The sequence below is a fragment of the Berghia stephanieae genome, chromosome 6 (assembly GCF_034508935.2).
Source record: "Berghia stephanieae isolate SIO BIC M18660-M18661 chromosome 6, UCSD_Bste_1.3, whole genome shotgun sequence".
Classification (NCBI taxonomy): domain Eukaryota; kingdom Metazoa; phylum Mollusca; class Gastropoda; order Nudibranchia; family Aeolidiidae; genus Berghia; species Berghia stephanieae.
This window is the reverse complement of record NC_088365.1, coordinates 8,367,797-8,389,576: the sequence shown is the minus strand read 5'-3', so window position 1 is coordinate 8,389,576 and position 21,780 is coordinate 8,367,797. Positions and strand designations below refer to the sequence as shown.

General features: G+C 38.4%; 1 protein-coding gene across 1 annotated transcript; it reads left to right on the top strand.

Moving 5' to 3' along the window:
- Positions 1-9,296: 9,296 nt before the first annotated feature.
- On the top strand, positions 9,297-12,167 carry LOC144975526 (uncharacterized). Its single transcript, XM_078919691.1, has one exon. It carries the CDS (start codon positions 9,297-9,299, stop codon positions 12,165-12,167), a length of 2,871 nt encoding a protein of 956 aa, XP_078775817.1.
- Positions 12,168-21,780: the final 9,613 nt, after the last annotated feature.

Sequence of the window (21,780 nt, the reverse complement as noted above, 5' to 3'; positions counted from 1 at the left end):
TGATAGACTAACAAATCTAAATAACAAATAGGGGCAATCCCTCCAAAACGTCAAACGGGGTCTTGAGATCTTGAATTTTATGTTTTGGAGAGTATTGATTTCTTTTCACTGACTTATGATCTATCTTTCTATCATTCTCTCTCTCTCTTTGTTTCTGTCTGTCTGTCTCTCTCTCTCTCTCTCTCTCTCTCTCTCTTCCCTTGCACACGCACACACATTTACAAATTTCGCCTATATTATTATGACAATCTAACATAAATATATATGTATTCTGTGTTTACTTGAAAAAGGCCAAGGGCCGAAACGTAGTTTGTTTTGTGTTGTTCATTCATGAGTCAGATTTACTTCATTTATCTTTATCTCCATCTTGAGATCTCGCATGTTCTCCTTCCAGGAGCCTGCATACAGCGCAAGCATCCAATGACGGCAGAGAGTTCGTCACTTGTAGTCAGCCAATTCTGGCCCTTCACTTCATTCTTCTCCCCTTTATGACGGTGAAAAAAAAAATAAGAATACTCACCGAAACATAAAATTCAATGCTTGAAGTGGTAGTGGTATATATATTTATAAAACAGAACTAATTTGTAACTGAGCAGAAACAGATAAGAACTATAAAATAATAAGACTGTTGTCTCTGCAAAGGTCAGAGTTATGTAACCACAGCCCCTCACTCTCACTTTATTCGCTATTGAGTTGAAACGACACTGCTTGTGGTGATCAGTATAGCAAAATATAATCTCTCTTTGCAAGTCAGCTGGTCAGAGAGGCCACGCGAGAGACAAATGGGGTAAATTTCACATTGTAGGTTGGTCAGAAAGACTCCATGGGTGACTGAGCTTGCGAATTTCACAGGGTTTTGAAAAATAATGTAATAAAATACAAAATGGATGAAAACCGAAAAACAAGTTAAGACAGAACAAAAAATGGTTGAATGAAGTATATCTATAATTTCAAGAGTGTATTTCAAAGATTGAATATTGCATGGTGGTGGACCTAAAAGACCCACGAGTAGCGGTAAAGGTTAAGGAAATAAATAATTTTCTACAAACTGTTTATTTGTATTAAGAGAGTTTATTTGCGACATTGTTGTTGAGTGATTTCAGCACCAATAGAAACGAAGATGAAGATCTGAACAAGTGTGTATGAAAGGTGCCAGACAAAGTCAAAGCAAGAAAGAAAAATAAAACATCCCAAAACATCAGTCTACCTCAACTTGTATTTTTCTTTCTTGCTTTGTCTGGTACCTTTCTTACTCATACATACTTGGTCAGATCTTTATCTTACACCGGTGCCGAATCCACAGTTTCTTAATTAGAACGAAGGTGATAGACAGAAAAGTCTAAATTTTGATCAAGTTAACAAGAATCTAGGAAATAAAGCAAGACCAAGGATCAAGTTCGACAGAGACCAGAAGTAGATCAAGAGCTCTATATTATATAATAATAATAATAATAATAATAATAATAGATCTTTATTGTCCATAAATATGGCAATTTGTCATTTAGTTACACTTGTTATAACGTTAAACGATAACTGTAACATTGAACAGATATTTCACTCTCTCTCTCTCTTTCTCTCTCTCTCTCTTCCTCTCTTTCTTTCACACGTGCGATATACACAACATAAACATATTCATTTCGTTTTCAATTTGTTACGATTGTGGCAATTCGGCACCAAAAATTATCATCATTATTAACTGGTCAGTTAATCTTACATTAAATAAATTAATTAGTTAATCAGTCAACGAATCAATCCTTAGTTTTTCTGTACCATATGAAATATTCAAAATTTTTATTGCTGATGGAACGAACGTTGATTTAAACTTGTTAGTTCGACATTTAATCTGACAAAACCTTCTCCCAGATGGTAAAAGGCTAAATTCATGGTATAAAATATGTTTTTTATTGTTGGTAATTGAGAATGCTTTCCTTTCTATTGCTTTTCCATGAATTCTTTCTACTCCATCAAGAGGATGGTTTATTATTTTTGATGCCTCTTTGATAGATTTTGAAATTTTTGATTTATCTTTAAGTCGGCATCCTCCAAACCATATGGTGCAGCCAAACGCAATTACACTTTTAATCAATGAGTCATAAACTCTTAACATGGTTTTCCTCCTTACTTGAAATGTTCTCAATTTCCTTAGGATGTATAATCTTTGGGCAACTTTCTTAGATATTATATTAATATGTTAGGAGAAATTGAGGGAACTATCAATGGTTATTCCTAAATATTTAAAATAGTCAACTATCTCAACATCATCTTTACCGATCGCCACACACTTTAAGTCGTTTTTATTTTTTACACCAAACACCTGTTCTTTCGTTTTTTCAACATTTAATTCAAGCTGATTTTGTTTACACCAATCGGTGAATATATTTATTTGTTTGAAATAATTCTTTTCGGTAACTTTATCTTTTAATAAGCCAAGAATAGCAGTATCATCTGCATATTTCACTATAAAACAATTTTCAAAGGATGGTCTGCAGTCGTTGGTGTATAAGATATACAGGATTGGGGAACTCACGCAGCCTTGGGGACATCCGTTCGTATTATTATACTATTCATATAGCTTGTCTGAAACCATCTATGAGTCCAACAATGACACTGCCGTGGAGTCTCCACATAAATGACAATATACCATAATTATTACATAAGATATATCACAGTCACAGAGATCCTAAAAATATTTAAAAGAGAGATAACTGTCAATGAAAAAAATACCATCCTTCATTTAAAAAATTAATCCATCGGTATCCCTCTCGGCAAAAGATTCCGGACAATGCAAATGTGAAACAGTTTCTTTCCAGACCAAGGACACAACCATGGAAAGGACAAATGATCTCCCATCTTTGTTTTTGTTTTTAAGGGTTTTATGGCGCTTGCAACACATTCAGGTCATATCAGCGCCTGTAAAAAGGAAGAAAATTGGATAGTGAAAAGATTCCAGAAGTACGATAAAAAAGGACTTGAGGAAAAAAGCAAGACAAAAGGGAGTGGTTCAAATCGGGAACAGATGTAGATTCCAAAAGCACACTATCAGTGTACTTAGTTTGAGATCACCTAAATGTCTCACCCATACACCAGCACAAGACCCCACTAAGAGGAATACACTCAAATGCTTACATTCTCGTACATTCAAAATAACAAACATAGCAATACATAACAGATTTACAAGGAAAAAAATATCATCTCCCAAAACAATAACTATGCATTTGACTGTTTCCCTCCCAGCCAAGCACTACGGCCAGGGCCAAGGCAAAACCAAGTAACCTCATTCCAAGACAAAGACAGAAAGCAAATTGGAAAACAGATATAGGGGGATAGAAGACACAATAAGTGCCACCCTGCCAACTATGGGAGGCCAGGAACCCCACCCAGTCTCCCATCTTTAGTGTAATTCCACCCACCAATTCAGATGAATGCATGTCCTTTTTTTCCCTTTATAGTGTGAACAATTTGTAGTTGTAGAACCCAGCAACTAAGAAGTCCTCATTCCCAACCCCATGAAAACTCACTCACTCTACCCATTACTCTATTACTATTACTATAAAAACTGAACGAATAGACAATGCTTTTTCAGAGAATTGTTTAATATTTTATAACATAATACAGGAATTAACTGATTGAATTAAACAGGATGCATTCTGAAATAAATATATTGATAAATAACTTTAAAAATTAATACAAAAGGCTTTCACATTGTTTATCAAACACTCAATATCGACACTCAAATATAAGCCAGCATGGGATTGATGAATCACTCAAATATAAGCCAGCATGGGATTGATGAATCACTCTATAGACAGTATGCGCTTGGCTAAGAAGCTCACAACATTGCCATTCGGAAGTATAACGAACAAACACACAAAACTATGTGTAACCTTAAACGTGTATAGTCGGGTTAATACAGTTAAGTAAGAGTTACTCATAAACATGGATGGCAAAAAACAATAACAAAGACCCAAGTGACGTCATCTTCATTCTATCTATAAAAGTAGGGCAGTGCAATGCTTAAGTATTAGAAATATGGAAAGGTCATGATGGGGTGTATGGAGAATAATTCATGAGACGTGCTAGATCTAATTGATTCTTGATTTTTTTTCTCTTAAAATAGGCTTTAAGTTTTAGCTCATTTAAACTGAGATGCACATTCCTCCCACCAAATCCAAGCATCAGTAACACTTTATAGATGGATGAGATGATGTGGTAGTGGCGTAGTTAAGATGAATCAAAAAAAGGACAACTGAAATGTTCATTCAACTAGTTTTAACAAAATATACGATAACTAATGTAATTTTCAAATGTCCACTACCTGTTGATTTAATGACCAGGGATTCATTCTATAAGATGATAGTAAAAAAGGTATCCATGTGAATAGTTTACCAGATAGGGCGAAAAAAGGAAATGTGATTATAAAGAAGTAGGAAGTATCAATTGTTACAGTCCATTTAATACTACAAAATCCAGGACAAACTCCACCTACGTGGGCCTTATGGCTCTGAAGCATTATTTTCTATCCCTAATTTGACTATCACCATATAAGACAATCTATAATGACAACAACAACAAAGTAATAAAATCAACGGGGTACAGGCCCATTGATCAAAGAAAGAGAACCGTATATTTTATACAACAAAAACACAAAGTTATGTCATGTCCCTTTGCTTCTGAAATCCCGATCTACATAGAATATATTTGTGACCCACCGTCTCAATTCGGTATCATGTTGGGATGAACCAGATCCACAAAATTTTATTTAAAGTGAAAGCTGATAGAATTACTAAATTTAAGACTTAAGGGGCATACAAATCTCTCTCCATTTTTTCTAAATGAGATGTATCAACCAACGTAAGGTTCATAATTTTTATTTTGGACTCAATTTTTAATGGCTTTTGCTAATCCTGACATAATACCGGATCAAGACAATGGGTCAAATTTAAAAGTTTGCTTGTTTGTTTGTTTTGTTTTTAAGGGTTTTACGGTGCTTGCAACACATTTAGGTTATATCACCACCAGTAAAAATGAAGAAAATGGGATGGACACATTCTAGAAATACAATTAAAGCACCCAAGAAAATTGTAGGACAAAGGGGAACTAGGAACAAATAGGGATCAGATGAAGATTCCAAGATCATACCAGCAATGTACAAAGTTTGAGATCACCTAAAAGTCCCATCAGGACACCAGCACAGGATCCAACCAAGAGGAATACACTCAAATGTTTACATTACAAATATTGCAATGCATAACAGAGAGATGATTTACAAGGAGAAAAAATATTATCTCCCAAAACAATAACTATACATTTGATTGTTTCCCTCCCAGCCAAGGACTCCGGCCAGGGCCAGGACAAAACCAAGTAATCTCATTCCAAGATAAAGACAGAAAGCAAATTGGAAAACAGATATAAGGGGATGGACGTTGACTTATACTTATTGACCTTATAATTCGTTCATCAATTTAATGAGTTAATTCCCTTATGCTCTGCGAGCTCTCGTTTGTAAAAATAATAAAAGGAGGTTACCAGTGATCACCTCAGTTTGTTGTGTTCCCTCCAAAAGAGAAGCAGTGTTTGTTCAGTCTTTCTACATTTATGTAAAATAAAATTACCACCATCGAACTGAAACATGGCCTCAGCAGGTTATGGGCCCAGGTACCGCCTGTATTTTGACGGTGATGAAAGAAAATTCGACCTTTGGGAGGTGAAGTTTATGGGTTATCTGAGACTACAAAAATTGCACGATACCATTACTGCCAAAGCTGATGTAAATATAGATTTAAACAAAAATGCAGAAATCTTCCCTGAGGAAGCTGGCGGGATCGACTTGGGGCGCTAGCCAAGCGCTCCTGAGAACGTCCGCCCTGGCATTATGCTATTCCACCGCAGAGTATTGCGCTCCAGTGCAGGGTAGAAGCAGAAACGTTGAGAAGGTGGATGTAAAATGTCGCAAGTCGATGCACATAGTGTCAGGAACGCTAGCAACAACTCTAGAGAATGGGGCCCGATAATGGCAATAACCAGACCCCCCATGTCCGGAGGGAGACGATTACGGGAAACTGGCTGAGTAAGATCAAAGAGAGAGGGAATGGGGATACCCCTCTGATGCGCATAATGGACGGTGCCCCTGTTTCAAGCCGAAATAGGTCCCGGCAACCCTTGTATGCAGAATCCCTAACTACGTCTAGAGCTGCACATACGAGATGGAAGTCGGTTTGGACGAATTCAATCCCTCATGGGGGCGGGGACGTACACTCCTCTAAGCTTGGTGAGAAGTTGCCAGGCTTTGATACCAGTAAGAGGAGACACTGGGTGTAACGAAACGCTTCCGTGTAGGCGTCAGTTTACGACAGGATGTACGTCGTCGTAGTATTAGTTGTTGTTGTTATTGTAATCCCTCTGGAACAACCCTTCTTTTGTTGATACAGGTCGTATCAGATCATGCACCTATGGCCCGGAAGTTTCAATTAAACTACGTAGTGTGGGTGTTATTGTGAGAAAGGCATCAATCTTGTTTTCTCCGTAAACTTATAAGCAAAGTAGGATCCCTGTATTCTACGGGAGTGACTTTGTTATGGTATGGCTTGATTGATATCTCGTAACTATGGGGCTGACGAATTTATTTATCCTTGATATGAGGATGTCCGGTATCAGGATGGGTTGTTGTTGTCCATGATTATGGAATCTGGGGGAGTTTTAAGGAATTTCAGATGTTTACGGATATGACTAACATCCGGTTGTGTGGGTAGAATTTTGCTTCGTTTGCTTGATTTTTGCCTATAAATGCCAGAGTTTTGAGCAGTTTCTTCAGACCACTCAGCGGAGTCTTTTAGGCTCATTGTCTCAAAAGAGACCAGACAGCGGAGTCTTTTAGGCTCATAGTCTCTAAGCGATAACCACAGCGGAGTCTTTTAGGCTCATTTGTTTAACTCTTGTGTAGAGTTGGATTAAAGTCTTGTGTAGACTTTGTAGTGCTCAAAGTTCGAGCTGAAACACGTTTTGTGTTAACTCTTGTGTAGAGTGTGATTTAAGTCTTGTGTAGACTTTGTGGTGCTCAAAGTTTGAGCTGAATCAAGTTGTGTTATAACTCTTGTGTAGAGTTTGATTAAAGTCTTGTGTAGACTTAATTTGTGATTTCAATAATCTGTTCGGCTCTGGTGAGATTTTGAATAATATGTTGTGATTACAATTATGATTGTGTTTTGATATCAATATCATAATATCACTTTAAATTTTGATTCTCAATTAATTAATCAGATAATGAAATTAATTGTGTAATATATTCTTGTTGTAAAGAAAATAAGCTTTTCTTGCTATAAAGCATTATTATTTCATATCTACAAAGTAAAGCAATATTAATCAACATTAATAAATTGATTTGTTAAAGTAAAATAATATTTACTCATTTAAAGTAAACATATTGAGTGAGTTCGAATATAGATAGAGTTATATTCGTATGATTATCATATTATAACAAAATCATTTTCTTTCTTTAAAGTGAATGAGCCGTTGGAGGCTGGGCTTTAACAAGCCAACTTTAGGCTATACGCTCATAGCTTGACACTAATAGAAACTGAACATTTGCCTGTTTTATAAGTTACCTGTGAAGAACCATTTGCTTATTTTAATATCAGAACATTGAGAAACAATTGATCTGTTTATGAATACTGTGAAATCAGAACAATTTCAAGAAGAGACAAATTAACAATATTAGAACAACCTTACAGTTTTTGTTGAATATCAAGGACACTCTTTTGGCTTTCTTCTACACGTCTGGATTGTGTTTAGTTAGTTAGTTAATTATTAGTTGCCTGTATGACTGTGATGGTTGCAACCTATCTGTGAGATTGTCTGATGTGGTAGCGGTTTGGTAAAGTATTCATAATTAATTGATTTAATTATATATTTTCATATCGCTTTCATATCATATTCATCATCACACATCTCCATCAATTTGTCATCCATCCATTTGATTTCATACTTATTACATCTATCATTTCATCTTTATATCTCATAATATCTTTGTTATATTGTAATAAAATATATCTTCATTTAGCTTCAAAACCTTTATCAACGTATTGTGTTTGGTTATTGATCGGTGTCGTAGCTTGAATATAGCACACATAAACAAGGTTGCAAACTGCGCTACATAAGCATACGGTTTACGTGCGCACTTTGTGACATAATTTGGTGTCAGAAGTGGGATTCTTATTGTTGTGCATTCAAGAGACATCGCGACCAAACAATTGTTGAGACAGGTTAGGGAGTTGTTTCAAACTTGAGATAGATACTATCTTTGAGCTTAAAGCAAATTGGTATCCATTTAATGGTTATAAGACTGTCATTATACGCAAGGTGTAATACAAGTTATTCTGGTAATTTTCACTTGTTCGGTTATACGTTGTCAGTCATCTGTCATAGTGATACGGATCACTGACTTAGCGCGAAAGCGGTACTCGCGCTGTGAAGCCTCCATTGTCCCCCTCTCCCTTTTGTAAGGAACGAAGGTGGTTGTTGGGGTAATTTGATTCCGTGTAGGAATCTGGGTGAAGATTGTGTTGGTCCCGTGTGAGGATCTGTATTAAATCATTTGTTTTGACTCTCTATGCACATATAGTAAGTCAAGGTATTGATTCTGTGTAAGAATCTGGGTGAAGATATTTTGTTGATTCTGTAATTGAATCTGGGTGAAGATTTGGTTGGTTCCGTGTGAGGACCTGTAATAAATCAGTAGTTTGATTCTATGTATTATCTGAGTCTATATAGATCAATGTTGGGTTCCATGTAGGGATCGGTATTAGTTGCCTGTTTTGATTCCGTGTAGGGATTTATATTGACGCGTATCGTTATAAGGTTACTTGTAGTACCACTTTATTCTACGTGAAAGTAACAATTACGGCAACAGTGTTGATAAACATATTGAAGTTTGTTTATTTGAATTTGAATTGGTTTGATTAATTGTCCTAGAGATGGATGTGGAAAGATTAATTAAACTTGGAGAAAAATTGGAGTTAAGGGGTGAAGATCTCCGTGCTTGGGTGACAGCCCAGTTACAAGAAGATGAAGAGAGAAAAGAGAAGGAGAGAGAACGTGCCAAAGAAGAGGAGGAGATAAGCAGAGCACGAGCTCAAAGACAAGAAGCTCTGATGGAGAAAGAGCTTGAACTGCTTAGGTTAAAGTCGGAGTGTCAGGCTTCCTCCAACAACGACAGTATGACAAGTGACATTCGATCATTTACTCATGCTCCTACTGTTAAGAGTCCTCGACTTCCATGTTTTGACGAAAACAAGGATCATATGGACAGCTATCTGCTCCGTTTCGAGAGATACGCTAAAGTCAACGGCTGGGAATGCAGGGATTGGGCAATCCAGTTGTCTGCACTTCTCAAAGGGAAAGCACTGGACGTCTACACTCGACTGAGTGATGAAGATGCCATCGATTATGGGGTAGTAAAAGCGGCTTTATTGAGACGTTATAATCTAACGGATGATGGATTCAATGAAAAATTTAGGAAGAGTAGACCGGAACAAGGGGAGCGTTTTAGCCAGTTTGCGACTAGATTGGAGAGTTATATGGAAAAATGGATTGAGTTGTCGGGGAAAAGGAAGGACTCAGTTGCTGACATTCTGGATATGATATTGAAGGAACAGCTTGTCAGTGTCTGCGGTCGGGATTTGACGATTTTCATAAAAGAAAGACAACCGAAGACAGCAAGGGAAGTAATAGATTTAGGAGAAAAGTACATTGAAGCGCACGGTGTCGCAGGAACATTTTCCAAAAGTGGAGTGGCTCAAGAAAAATCAAAGAACGTCAATGAAAGTAGTCGAAACAACGTAATGAAGGACACTACCCGCTTCGCTAGCCAAATGGTTTGCCACAACTGTAAACGGCCAGGACATATGGCACGAGATTGTCGACAAAAGAAGCAAGCTGCTGCTGTGGTCGAGAGTCCCTCTTGTTATTACTGTCGGCGAAAAGGACACTTAATAAAAGATTGCCGTGAGAAGAAGAGGCACGAAGACAGGAAGGCACCTACCGGTATAGAACAAGTCTCCGCGATCACAGAAGATCATGAACCACAGAAATGTTTGAGACATGACAAGGTGGAATTAAAGTGCGGATGTGAGATGCCAATGATTTATGCAGCGTGCTCAGGACATGTGCCAGTCGCACCTGTAATGCCGGTGGCCGTCGGATGGTTGAATGGGAAAAAGGTGAATGTGTTACGTGATAGCGGCAGTAGTTGTGTCATCGTCAGAAAAGGACTGATAAACAAGAGTAAGGATGACTGGAATAAAAAGGTCCTGATCTACTTGGCTAACGGAGAGGCTATTTCCGCACCACACGGTGAAGCTTATTTGGAATGCCCCTATTTTACCGGGAGATTGTCAGTCGTCGAGTTAGAATCCCCATTGCATGACGTTATACTTGGGAATATTGAAGGGGCCAAATGCCCAGGAATGCATGTAAAAACAATTACTGACGAGCAGGAATTGGGTCATGGAGATGAACTGAGCGCCGTACAAACACGAGGGCAACGTGAACGCAAGATCAAAGACTTGGTCACAGCTCCATCTATAGAGACAGGTGTAAGCGTCGACGAACTAAAGGAGAAACAAAAGCATGACATCACACTAAAAGCTGCGAGGGATGCTGCTACCAGAGGAGAGGTAAGAAACACAGGCAAGAGTAATACCAGTTGGTATGCCTATGACAGAGGTTTGCTGATCCGCTATTTTCAATCTCCAAGGGTTGAGCACGGGGATTTGGTAAAGCAAGTTGTCGTACCAAAATGCCTGCGTAATTCAGTCATGCGGTTGGCCCATGAAAGTGTACTCTCTGGACATCTCGCGGCAAAGAAAACGACAGATCGAATACTGAGTAATTTTTACTGGCCAAATATTTGGGAGGATGTCATGAGATTTTGTCAGTCTTGCGACCAGTGTCAAAGGTCAGCTCCGAGAGGAATCACCCCTAAGGTCCCTCTTACTAAAGTTCCGCTCATCGATGAACCCTTCAGTCGGGTAGCAGTGGATCTAATTGGCCCCATCATGCCGGCATCAGATAGAGGAAACCGATATATACTCACTGTGGTGGATTACTGTACGAGGTATCCAGAGGCCATTGCTCTGAAGAGTATGGAAACAGAAAGAGTAGCAGAAGGATTGGTTGACATCTTTAGCCGCACGGGAATACCTAAGGAGATGCTAAGCGACAGGGGGACGCAATTCACATCAGACCTGATGAAGGAAGTATGCAGACTGCTCTCCGTAAAACAAATCACTACTAGTCCTTATCACCCACAAGCCAATGGGCTTGTAGAGAGATTTAATGGAACTTTAAAAGGAATGCTCAAGAGGTTGGCTGCAGAGCGACCCTCAGACTGGGACAGATACATCAATGCTGCATTATTTTCATACAGGGAGGCTCCTCAGGAATCTCTTGGTTTCTCTCCGTTTGAGCTCTTATTTGGAAGGCCTGTGAGAGGACCGATGAAAATATTACGGGAACTATGGACCGAAGACATAGAAGACCCGGATGTGAAAACGACGTATCAATACGTAGTCGATTTAAGGGAAAAGATAGAGAATACTGTGAAGGCAGCACACGATAACCTGCAGTATTCATCCTCGCGTCACAAGGCACATTTTGACAAAAAGGCCAAAGTAAGGTCATTTGAAAAGGGAGATAAAGTATTGCTCTTACTGCCCACGAAACATAACAAACTGGAATTGAAGTGGCAGGGTCCTTTTGAAGTGAAAGATGTCACGGGTCCGAATAATTACGTCATTAATATAGACAACACCAGAAGGACATACCACGTCAATTTGCTGAAAAGGTACTACGTGAGAGACGTGGAGAAGGAGAATGAAGTCGGTGTTCTTCAATGTGCCGTGGCAGCGGTTATCGAAGATAACGATGGTGATGGAGAAAAGGTTCTTCCTCGGATGGAATTGCCTGCTCTGAAACAGACTGAGACCAAAGACGATGTCATCCTGCATGAAGGAATGAGTCCTCAGCAGATAGGTCAATTGCAGGGCATGCTCCAGGATTTTGATGACGTATTGACCGATGTGCCAGGACGCACGAATAATTACATCTACGACATCCGTTTGACGTCGGATTGTCCAGTCAGAAAGAAACCATATCCGTGCCTCAAGCATTAAAAACCACATTAAAAGAAGAAGTGAAGGCCATGCTTCGCGCCGGGATAATCGAGCCATCGGATAGTCCGTATTGTTCGCCATCTGTCGTTGTCAAGAAGAAGGACGGAACCATTCGTTATTGTGTGGACTTCAGATCCCTTAACAACATTACGGTGTTCGATGCGGAACCAATGCCTAGACTTGATGATCTGTTTCAAGAAATTGGGACATCATGTCACTTTGTCTCAAAGATTGATTTATCCCGTGGATTCTGGCAAATTCCATTGTCAGACAGGACCAAGGAGAAAACGGCATTTGCAACAGAGTTAGGACTGATGCAGTTTACTGTAATGCCCTTCGGACTTCAAGGGGCGCCCTCCGCGTTCTCGCGGATGATGAGAAAAGTCGTTGGTGGACTTCCCAACGTGAAAAACTACATCGACGATATTCTCATTCACACTGCAACATGGGATGAACATTTAAAAACGTTAAGGACAGTTCTTCAAAGGTTGCGTGATTGCGGCTTGACGGCGAAACCGTCAAAGTGCCTGCTTGGTTTCCCGGAGGTGGAGTTTTTAGGCCATTCTATTGGTGGAGGGAATTTAAGGCCAACCATGGACAAGGTCAAATCGATCCAAGAGGCAAACTTACCCTCGAACAAGAAACAAATGAGAAGTTTTCTTGGGCTGGCATCATTCTACCGACGTTATGTGCCAAACTTCTCAGCAGTGGCAGCTCCCCTGACAGACGCGACAAAGAAAGGCATGCCCAACAGAGTGATTTGGGACGAACCACAGAAGAGAGCCTTCCAAACGCTGAAAAATATGCTTACATCGGATCCCGTGTTGCGCCTTCCAGATTATGATAAGCCGTTTATTTTATCTACGGACGCCAGCGACACAGGATTAGGTGCTGTGCTATCTCAGGAGCATGATGGAGTCAAATATCCAGTTACCTATTTAAGCAGGAAATTGTTACCGCGGGAGCAGAGGTACTCTGTTGTTGAGAATGAATGTCTGGCCGTAGTTTGGGCTGTGAAAACACTAAATGTGTATTTCATTGGTAAAGAATTTATAATTGAAACTGATCATGCCCCACTTCTGTATCTGAACAGGGCGAAATCAGAGAATGGGAGACTGATGAGGTGGTCTCTCTTGCTTAATCAATACCGATTTGTCCTACGTTCCGTAAAAGGGAAGGATAATCATGGTCCAGATTATTTATCGAGATCGATGTGATCTTGAGGCATTTCGATGATCTAACTAAATGTTGTACCAAATTTAGTCTTAGGGGGGAGATATGTAACGAAACGCTTCCGTGTAGGCGTCAGTTTACGACAGGATGTACGTCGTCGTAGTATTAGTTGTTGTTGTTATTGTAATCCCTCTGGAACAACCCTTCTTTTGTTGATACAGGTCGTATCAGATCATGCACCTATGGCCCGGAAGTTTCAATTAAACTACGTAGTGTGGGTGTTATTGTGAGAAAGGCATCAATCTTGTTTTCTCCGTAAACTTATAAGCAAAGTAGGATCCCTGTATTCTACGGGAGTGACTTTGTTATGGTATGGCTTGATTGATATCTCGTAACTATGGGGCTGACGAATTTATTTATCCTTGATATGAGGATGTCCGGTATCAGGATGGGTTGTTGTTGTCCATGATTATGGAATCTGGGGGAGTTTTAAGGAATTTCAGATGTTTACGGATATGACTAACATCCGGTTGTGTGGGTAGAATTTTGCTTCGTTTGCTTGATTTTTGCCTATAAATGCCAGAGTTTTGAGCAGTTTCTTCAGACCACTCAGCGGAGTCTTTTAGGCTCATTGTCTCAAAAGAGACCAGACAGCGGAGTCTTTTAGGCTCATAGTCTCTAAGCGATAACCACAGCGGAGTCTTTTAGGCTCATTTGTTTAACTCTTGTGTAGAGTTGGATTAAAGTCTTGTGTAGACTTTGTAGTGCTCAAAGTTCGAGCTGAAACACGTTTTGTGTTAACTCTTGTGTAGAGTGTGATTTAAGTCTTGTGTAGACTTTGTGGTGCTCAAAGTTTGAGCTGAATCAAGTTGTGTTATAACTCTTGTGTAGAGTTTGATTAAAGTCTTGTGTAGACTTAATTTGTGATTTCAATAATCTGTTCGGCTCTGGTGAGATTTTGAATAATATGTTGTGATTACAATTATGATTGTGTTTTGATATCAATATCATAATATCACTTTAAATTTTGATTCTCAATTAATTAATCAGATAATGAAATTAATTGTGTAATATATTCTTGTTGTAAAGAAAATAAGCTTTTCTTGCTATAAAGCATTATTATTTCATATCTACAAAGTAAAGCAATATTAATCAACATTAATAAATTGATTTGTTAAAGTAAAATAATATTTACTCATTTAAAGTAAACATATTGAGTGAGTTCGAATATAGATAGAGTTATATTCGTATGATTATCATATTATAACAAAATCATTTTCTTTCTTTAAAGTGAATGAGCCGTTGGAGGCTGGGCTTTAACAAGCCAACTTTAGGCTATACGCTCATAGCTTGACACTAATAGAAACTGAACATTTGCCTGTTTTATAAGTTACCTGTGAAGAACCATTTGCTTATTTTAATATCAGAACATTGAGAAACAATTGATCTGTTTATGAATACTGTGAAATCAGAACAATTTCAAGAAGAGACAAATTAACAATATTAGAACAACCTTACAGTTTTTGTTGAATATCAAGGACACTCTTTTGGCTTTCTTCTACACGTCTGGATTGTGTTTAGTTAGTTAGTTAATTATTAGTTGCCTGTATGACTGTGATGGTTGCAACCTATCTGTGAGATTGTCTGATGTGGTAGCGGTTTGGTAAAGTATTCATAATTAATTGATTTAATTATATATTTTCATATCGCTTTCATATCATATTCATCATCACACCATCTCCATCAATTTGTCATCCATCCATTTGATTTCATACTTATTACATCTATCATTTCATCTTTATATCTCATAATATCTTTGTTATATTGTAATAAAATATATCTTCATTTAGCTTCAAAACCTTTATCAACGTATTGTGTTTGGTTATTGATCGGTGTCGTAGCTTGAATATAGCACACATAAACAAGGTTGCAAACTGCGCTACATAAGCATACGGTTTACGTGCGCACTTTGTGACACTGGGTAGCTGCGAATCGGCTTCGGTCGAGGAGCTGCCTAATGGCAAGTGCGCTACATCGGTGGGGTCTTACTACCTGTCCAATATGTACCCGCTGTGGGCAAGAACCTGAGACGGCAGAGCATCTAGTCGAAAGGTGTGTTGTGACGATGCTACCCGGCGGGTTCGCAATGGTGCACGAATGTGGACCGGACTTTGCTGATTGGGTCAATCATCATAACATAGTAGTGTGAGAACCATAAGAGGCTGCTGCTGCCAAAGATGATGTAAATATAGATTTAAACAAAAATGCAGAAATCTTCCCTGAACTAGTTCAATGTTTAGACGATCATAGTCTATCTCTGATTATCTGAGACGCACAAGATGATGGCTGGAAATCAGTGAATATTCTAAGAAACCATTATAGACCAAAAGGTAAACCACATATAATCACCCTATACACAGAACTCACTTCACTGCTAAAACAACCTGATGAAATCGAGACGGATTATATCATAAGGCCTGAAACTAACAGCATCACTCCGAGAAGCCGAAGAAAAGATTAGTGATGGATTACTGGTGGCCATGACATTGAAAGGCCTACCAGGAACCTACAAACCTTTCGTAATAGTAATTACTCAGAAAGATGTCCCTCTTACTTTCTCTGAATTTAAGACAGCATTAAGAAACTTTGAAGACACTGAGAACATTAGTGAAAATTCCAAATCTAGCTCAATTTTGGCATTTGAAAAACTTCAGATCAGAACACCTACAAGTTCAAAGAGAGAAAAGAAACATGAATCCCATCCACGTTGGTGTAGCGTATGTCGTAGTTCCACACACGATACAAAATTCTGCCGCAAAAAATAAACCAAAATCATCACATCAACAACGTTGGTGCAGACATTGTAAATCTCCATCACATGATACCGAGTTTTGTCGAAGCCATGCAAAATCGAGGAGGGACCGAGACACCCAAAATGACACAGTGTATGGACATTCATTTTCATTTAGAATATCTGAATATGTGAACTGTGAAGGTGCTGACGCATATGCACAAATAAATTCTCTCTTAGTGGATAGCGGGCATCATCCCATATTATCACCGACAAATCAAAATTTTTCCAATTCTCAGAAAAATTCAACCCTACGCAAAAGCATACTATCGAATTTGTAGATGGTAGTCGAGCTGACAACCTCGTAGAAAATATCGGTGATGCCAGCATTCTTATCGTAGATGCAATCAGAACAATGCATAAAGTCGCACTACGAAATGCCCTCTACATTCCATCGTTCAAACAGGACATTTTCTCAGTGAAAGCAGCAACGGAACACAATGCTGAGGTTATTTTCAGGAAAAGCTCCTCAAATATCTCCATAGAAGGGAATCTTTACTTCCTAAAATCAATAACCTCCAGTGACAAGAATACTCAATCGTCAGCACATACCCTTAGGGATTGGCACATCACCCTAGGTCACTGCAACGTTCGAGATTTACTTTCGCTACAGAATGTTGTTGACGGTATGAAAAATTCTGATACCAATGCTCACAAGGATATTGTTTTTATGTTTTTAAGGGTTTTACGGCGCTTGCAACACATTTAGGTTATATCAGCGCCAGTACAAAGGAAGAAAATGGGATAGTAAAAAGTTCTAGAATTACAATTAAAGCACACAAGAAAAAGTAAGACATAGGGGAACTGGGAACAAATTGGGATCAGATGTAGATTCCAAGAGCATACCACCAATGTACTTAGTTTGAGATCATCTATAAGTCTCATCCGGACACAAGCACAAAATCCAACAAAGAGGAATACACTCAAATGCTTACATTATACATTCTAAATAGCAAATATAATAATACATAACAGAGAGATGATTTACAAGGAAAAAATATCATCTCCCAAAATAATAACTAAGCATTTGACTGTTTCCCTCCCAGCTAGGACTCCGGCCAGGGTCAGGACAAAACCAAGTAATCTCATTCCAAGACAAAGACAGAAAGCATGTCGGAAAACAGATATAAGGGGATAGAAGACACAGTATGTACCCCCCTGCCTATTATGGGAGAAGGAAAAAGTGTTTAGAAGTGTTTTTCTTTTATAAATTCATTTGTAAAAAATAAAAAATTTTAAGACCTGCCCCCTTCTGTGCTCCTATGTAGTAGGAAACTGGACACATTTGGATATGTTGCATCCTCTTGTTCAACAAGATGTTTTTAAGCACCAAAATGCTCAGAAATTACACCACGACAGAACAGCTAGAGTGGGACCATTCCAAGCGGACGATAGAATGTTTGTTAGGAATTACAGTGGGGGAGAGAGATGGGTACCAGGAAAAATACTGGTCCAGTATCATTCAAAGTACAGACAAATTGAGTCAATTAGGAGACATTGATTGGGTCATCTCCCCTGTGTCAAGTAATAGAATAAGAAAGACCGAAGTTGTTGACCTAGCGATATCTGATCACAAAGCGTTATTTGTGGATATTGCATTAAAGAAAGTTGATCTCCCGAAACGAAATATAACAACAAGGAATTATAGACAAATTGATATCAGTGTTTTACAAGATAACATTCGTGACGTCATAAATGAGGTTAAAAATATAAACGACTAAAACAAAGTATTGCGGTCTATTATTGACCGTGAGGCACCGCCACAATGTCGGGTGGTATCGAATCAACCACATTCTCTGTGGTTCAATTCTGAGATAAAGGAATTAAAGAGAAAAAAGAGACAGGCTGAAAGGAAATGGCGAAAGAGTGGCCTAACGGTATTTAAGGATATCTACAAAGCAGCTAAGTCAGCACTTTATAACGCCATCATACGCGCAAAAAGAAAGGCCCACTACAACGACAAATTTCAAAACATAAAATCTTGCAAAGAACTGTTTTCTACCGCAAACGACCTTCTTGGCAGTAAGAAATCCACACTCCTTCCAGCGTCTAGAAATAACGTCAAACTAGCTCAAAATTTCGCCAACTATTTCCACGACAAGATAAAATCCATTAGGGAGAACTTAGACAATACATCATTATCGTCGTCACCAAGCTTTGGGCCATTCCATGGAACGACACCTAGATGTTTCCGATCCAGTCACTGAGGATGAAGTGAGGTCAGCCATTTTAGATAGCCCATCAAAATATTGTGACTTAGCAGACCTCATCCCAACTAGTAACTAGTATTCTTAAGACTTGTATTGAAGAACTGTTACCAACAATAACTGAACTTACAAATAATTCGTTGGTCTCTGGTAGTGTCCTCGACTCATTTAAACGTGCCATTGTTAAAGCACTATCAAAGAAGTCTGATCTAAATGTAAAAGAACTGAAAAATTACAGACCTGTCTCCAGCCTTCCATATCTATCCAAAGTGTTTGAACACATTGTGTTTCATTTATATAATAATGTCACTGTATTATTGTTGCGCGGATTGAGCATCACCCAGTGATGAAAATGCGTGTTATAAATGTCATGTATTATTATTATTATTATTATCATTATTATTATTCCAACCAACTGAGATCTGCTCTTCCAGATGTGGTTGAATCATATCCTGGAGGAGTCAGAGGGGATTTTCCACAGTTGACGGAGCCCACTCCTGGGCATACTTACTGACACTGGTGTATTGGCCTCCATTGAAGGTTCGCAACCAGTTCAGCGAGTGCAAGAACCCATATCCCAGGGGCAAAGAAAATCACTTCGGACCATAAAGTCTCCTAATAGACTTGACCTTTAAAAAGTCAGGTTGTTGCATAAAGCTATGACATACATACCATTCCTTGATTCAAATTAAAAATTAACTATCCAAGAGCTTCAAAATAAGGGAATTCCTTTGGATAATTGCATCTCAATGGGTTCAGACAATGCACCTGTGATGTTAGGCAAAAAATCAGGGGTCATTGCTCATTGAATGAGGTAAATGAAAATGTTATTGCCTTGGGATGTCCATGTCATCTGATTAATATAGCTGCCCAAAACGCAGCTAAGGCTCTTCCTGTATCTGTAGACAATTTGCTAATTGACATTTTTTATTACCTGGAGGCCAGTGTGAATAGGAAACTGAAACTGAATGAGTTTCAAGACCTGTGTGGCGTGGATGTGCAGAAAATGTTGAGACATGTACACTGTATGTACAAGATGGTTGTCTCTCGGCACATGTGTAGAAAGACTAAATAAGCAATGGCCTGCTTTGACTCTTTTTTTAAATTCTGAAATCAGTTCATCTGTGAGTAAGTCTGATCCCCAGAAATGCAGCCCCTCATGAAAAGCGTTACCATCCCCAAACTTTCTGCTTCAACTACCCATTCAAACAGTGCAAGTAGCAGTATTAGTACTAGCTCTAAATTTAAGGCTAAGAAAAGACATTTGGTGAAGAGTGATGCAGAAGAAAATCCAAAGGGAGCTAAGATTGCAAAGACAGATGACAGCACTGAGACCAGAGTGAATAGGATTCAAACTTCCCTAACATCAGATTTGACAAAGGCATTCAGTTCTTTCCTACAATTCTCCATTTCATTTTTTGAGAAGACAAATGTTGCCTTACAGACCAGAACACCTCTCTTACTCAAATTAAGATCTCTGCTTAATGAGTTTTTGAAGAGCTTGATGTCCTGCTTTGTAAAACATCTGGCCTTGAAAGACAAAGAAACAAGATATGTAAATTACAAAGAAAAAAAACAACCAAAAAGAAGATGTGGATATATGTGTTGGCAACAGTACATTAGACATCTTGGAATCCTCAATTGAAGAAGAAGACTTGATTCAATTTTACACAAGTGTCAGGCACTATTATGTCAGGGCTTGTGACTATGTTGTTTCAAATTTTCCTCTGGAGCATGAAGTGTTAAAACATGCAGAAGTAGGGGACATTTCAAAGAGAGCTCGTGCCACTTTCAGTTCAATTAGATTTTTTGTCAAGAAATTCAAGATGCTACTTCTGGTGGAAGAGGGTGAAAGTTTCAATCCAGCCATTGACTCACTGGAGTCTGAATTCAATGCTTATGCTGTAGAGGACTTTCCTTCAGACTTCCTGGTGCAGTCCTCAGATGAGCAGTGGTTTACAATGGCAAAGATTGTAGACTCTTTTGGGAAAAAGAAGTTTAAAAAGCTGACATATTTCATGCTTGGCATTCTCACAATCTCACAGAGCAATTGTGAGTGTGAGAGAATTTTCAGTCAAGTTAGGAAAAATAAGACTGATTTCAGGGGCAGCCTGGGCACAGACATGCTTTCAGGACTTCTCATTGTCAAGTCTAATAGCACTCCATGCTATGACAGTGAGTTCAGCTCAGAGTTCCAGAAGAGGGCAAAGACAGCCACAAAGGAGGCTGTTAAGCCCAAGCCTCAGTAATCTGCTTCTGTCACCACCTCCCCATCACTTATGCCTACCCAGTATGATGATAAAGGTAAGCTTCTCTTAGTATTACAGTTCTGACCATTCTAGTACTTAAGTACATTAATAAATATGCCATTTTAAGACATGAATTGGGCGTCCGCGCCGCACCGCGTATAATAATACGTTTTTGCATTTTAAAAAGTTGGCAGCTATGCTTGAACTTAACTACAATAATCTAATTTAGATACTTGTATGATACTTCTGACAACCGTACCAGATATTAACTATAATTGACCAGGCTGTTCGCCACCCTTTCTAGGTGTTTAATTATCTTATTGTTTATTTTTTTAAATCATGATTATTGACGAGTGTTTGATCTGAGGAGGGAGGAATGTAGTAAAGTATCTAATCTACTAGTCCAAGGAGGATACCACTCTTCAATGAATGGTGTTTATGTTTGGTTTGCTTTTCGTTTTCTGTTTTTTACTGGCTGTTATGAATGCTATTTTATATACCTCTTGAGCATAATAAATCTTTTGAAGCTTTGAGTTCAATCCACCTTAATCATTTATCAAGTTATTTCAGTTGTGAAAATTGTTGTTGTTGTTGTTTTTTAAAGTATAATTTAGGAAGAAATCTCCTTGGAAATATGTCCGCCATTGTCCTTGTCAGGGTATCAAACGGATTTTTGATAATTCTGGGATTTGTTACAAGGAGACTCCCCCCCCCCCCCCTCCCTATTCACTCTGAACAATAATATAAGCACAATCATAATCATAAAATAAGAAATATCTGTGAAATAGCATTCCCTGTAAAAACAGTTTACAATTGATATAAAAATAAATCTAAAAATATAAATTCATAAAATGTCATGTCTTTTTTTTGTTTTGAAGGGTTTTACGGCACTTGCAACACATCAAATATCGGCGCCAGTAAAAAGGAAGAAAATGGGATAGTAAAAAGTTCTAGAATTACATTTAAAGTACCCAAGAAAAGGTAAGACAAAGGGGAATTGGTTCAAATAAGAAACAGGTGTAGATTCCAAGAGCACACTATCAAAGTACTTAGTTTGAGATCATTAAAAGTCTCATCCAGACACAAGCACAGGTCCAACTAAGAGGAATACACTCAAATGTTTTACAAAATAA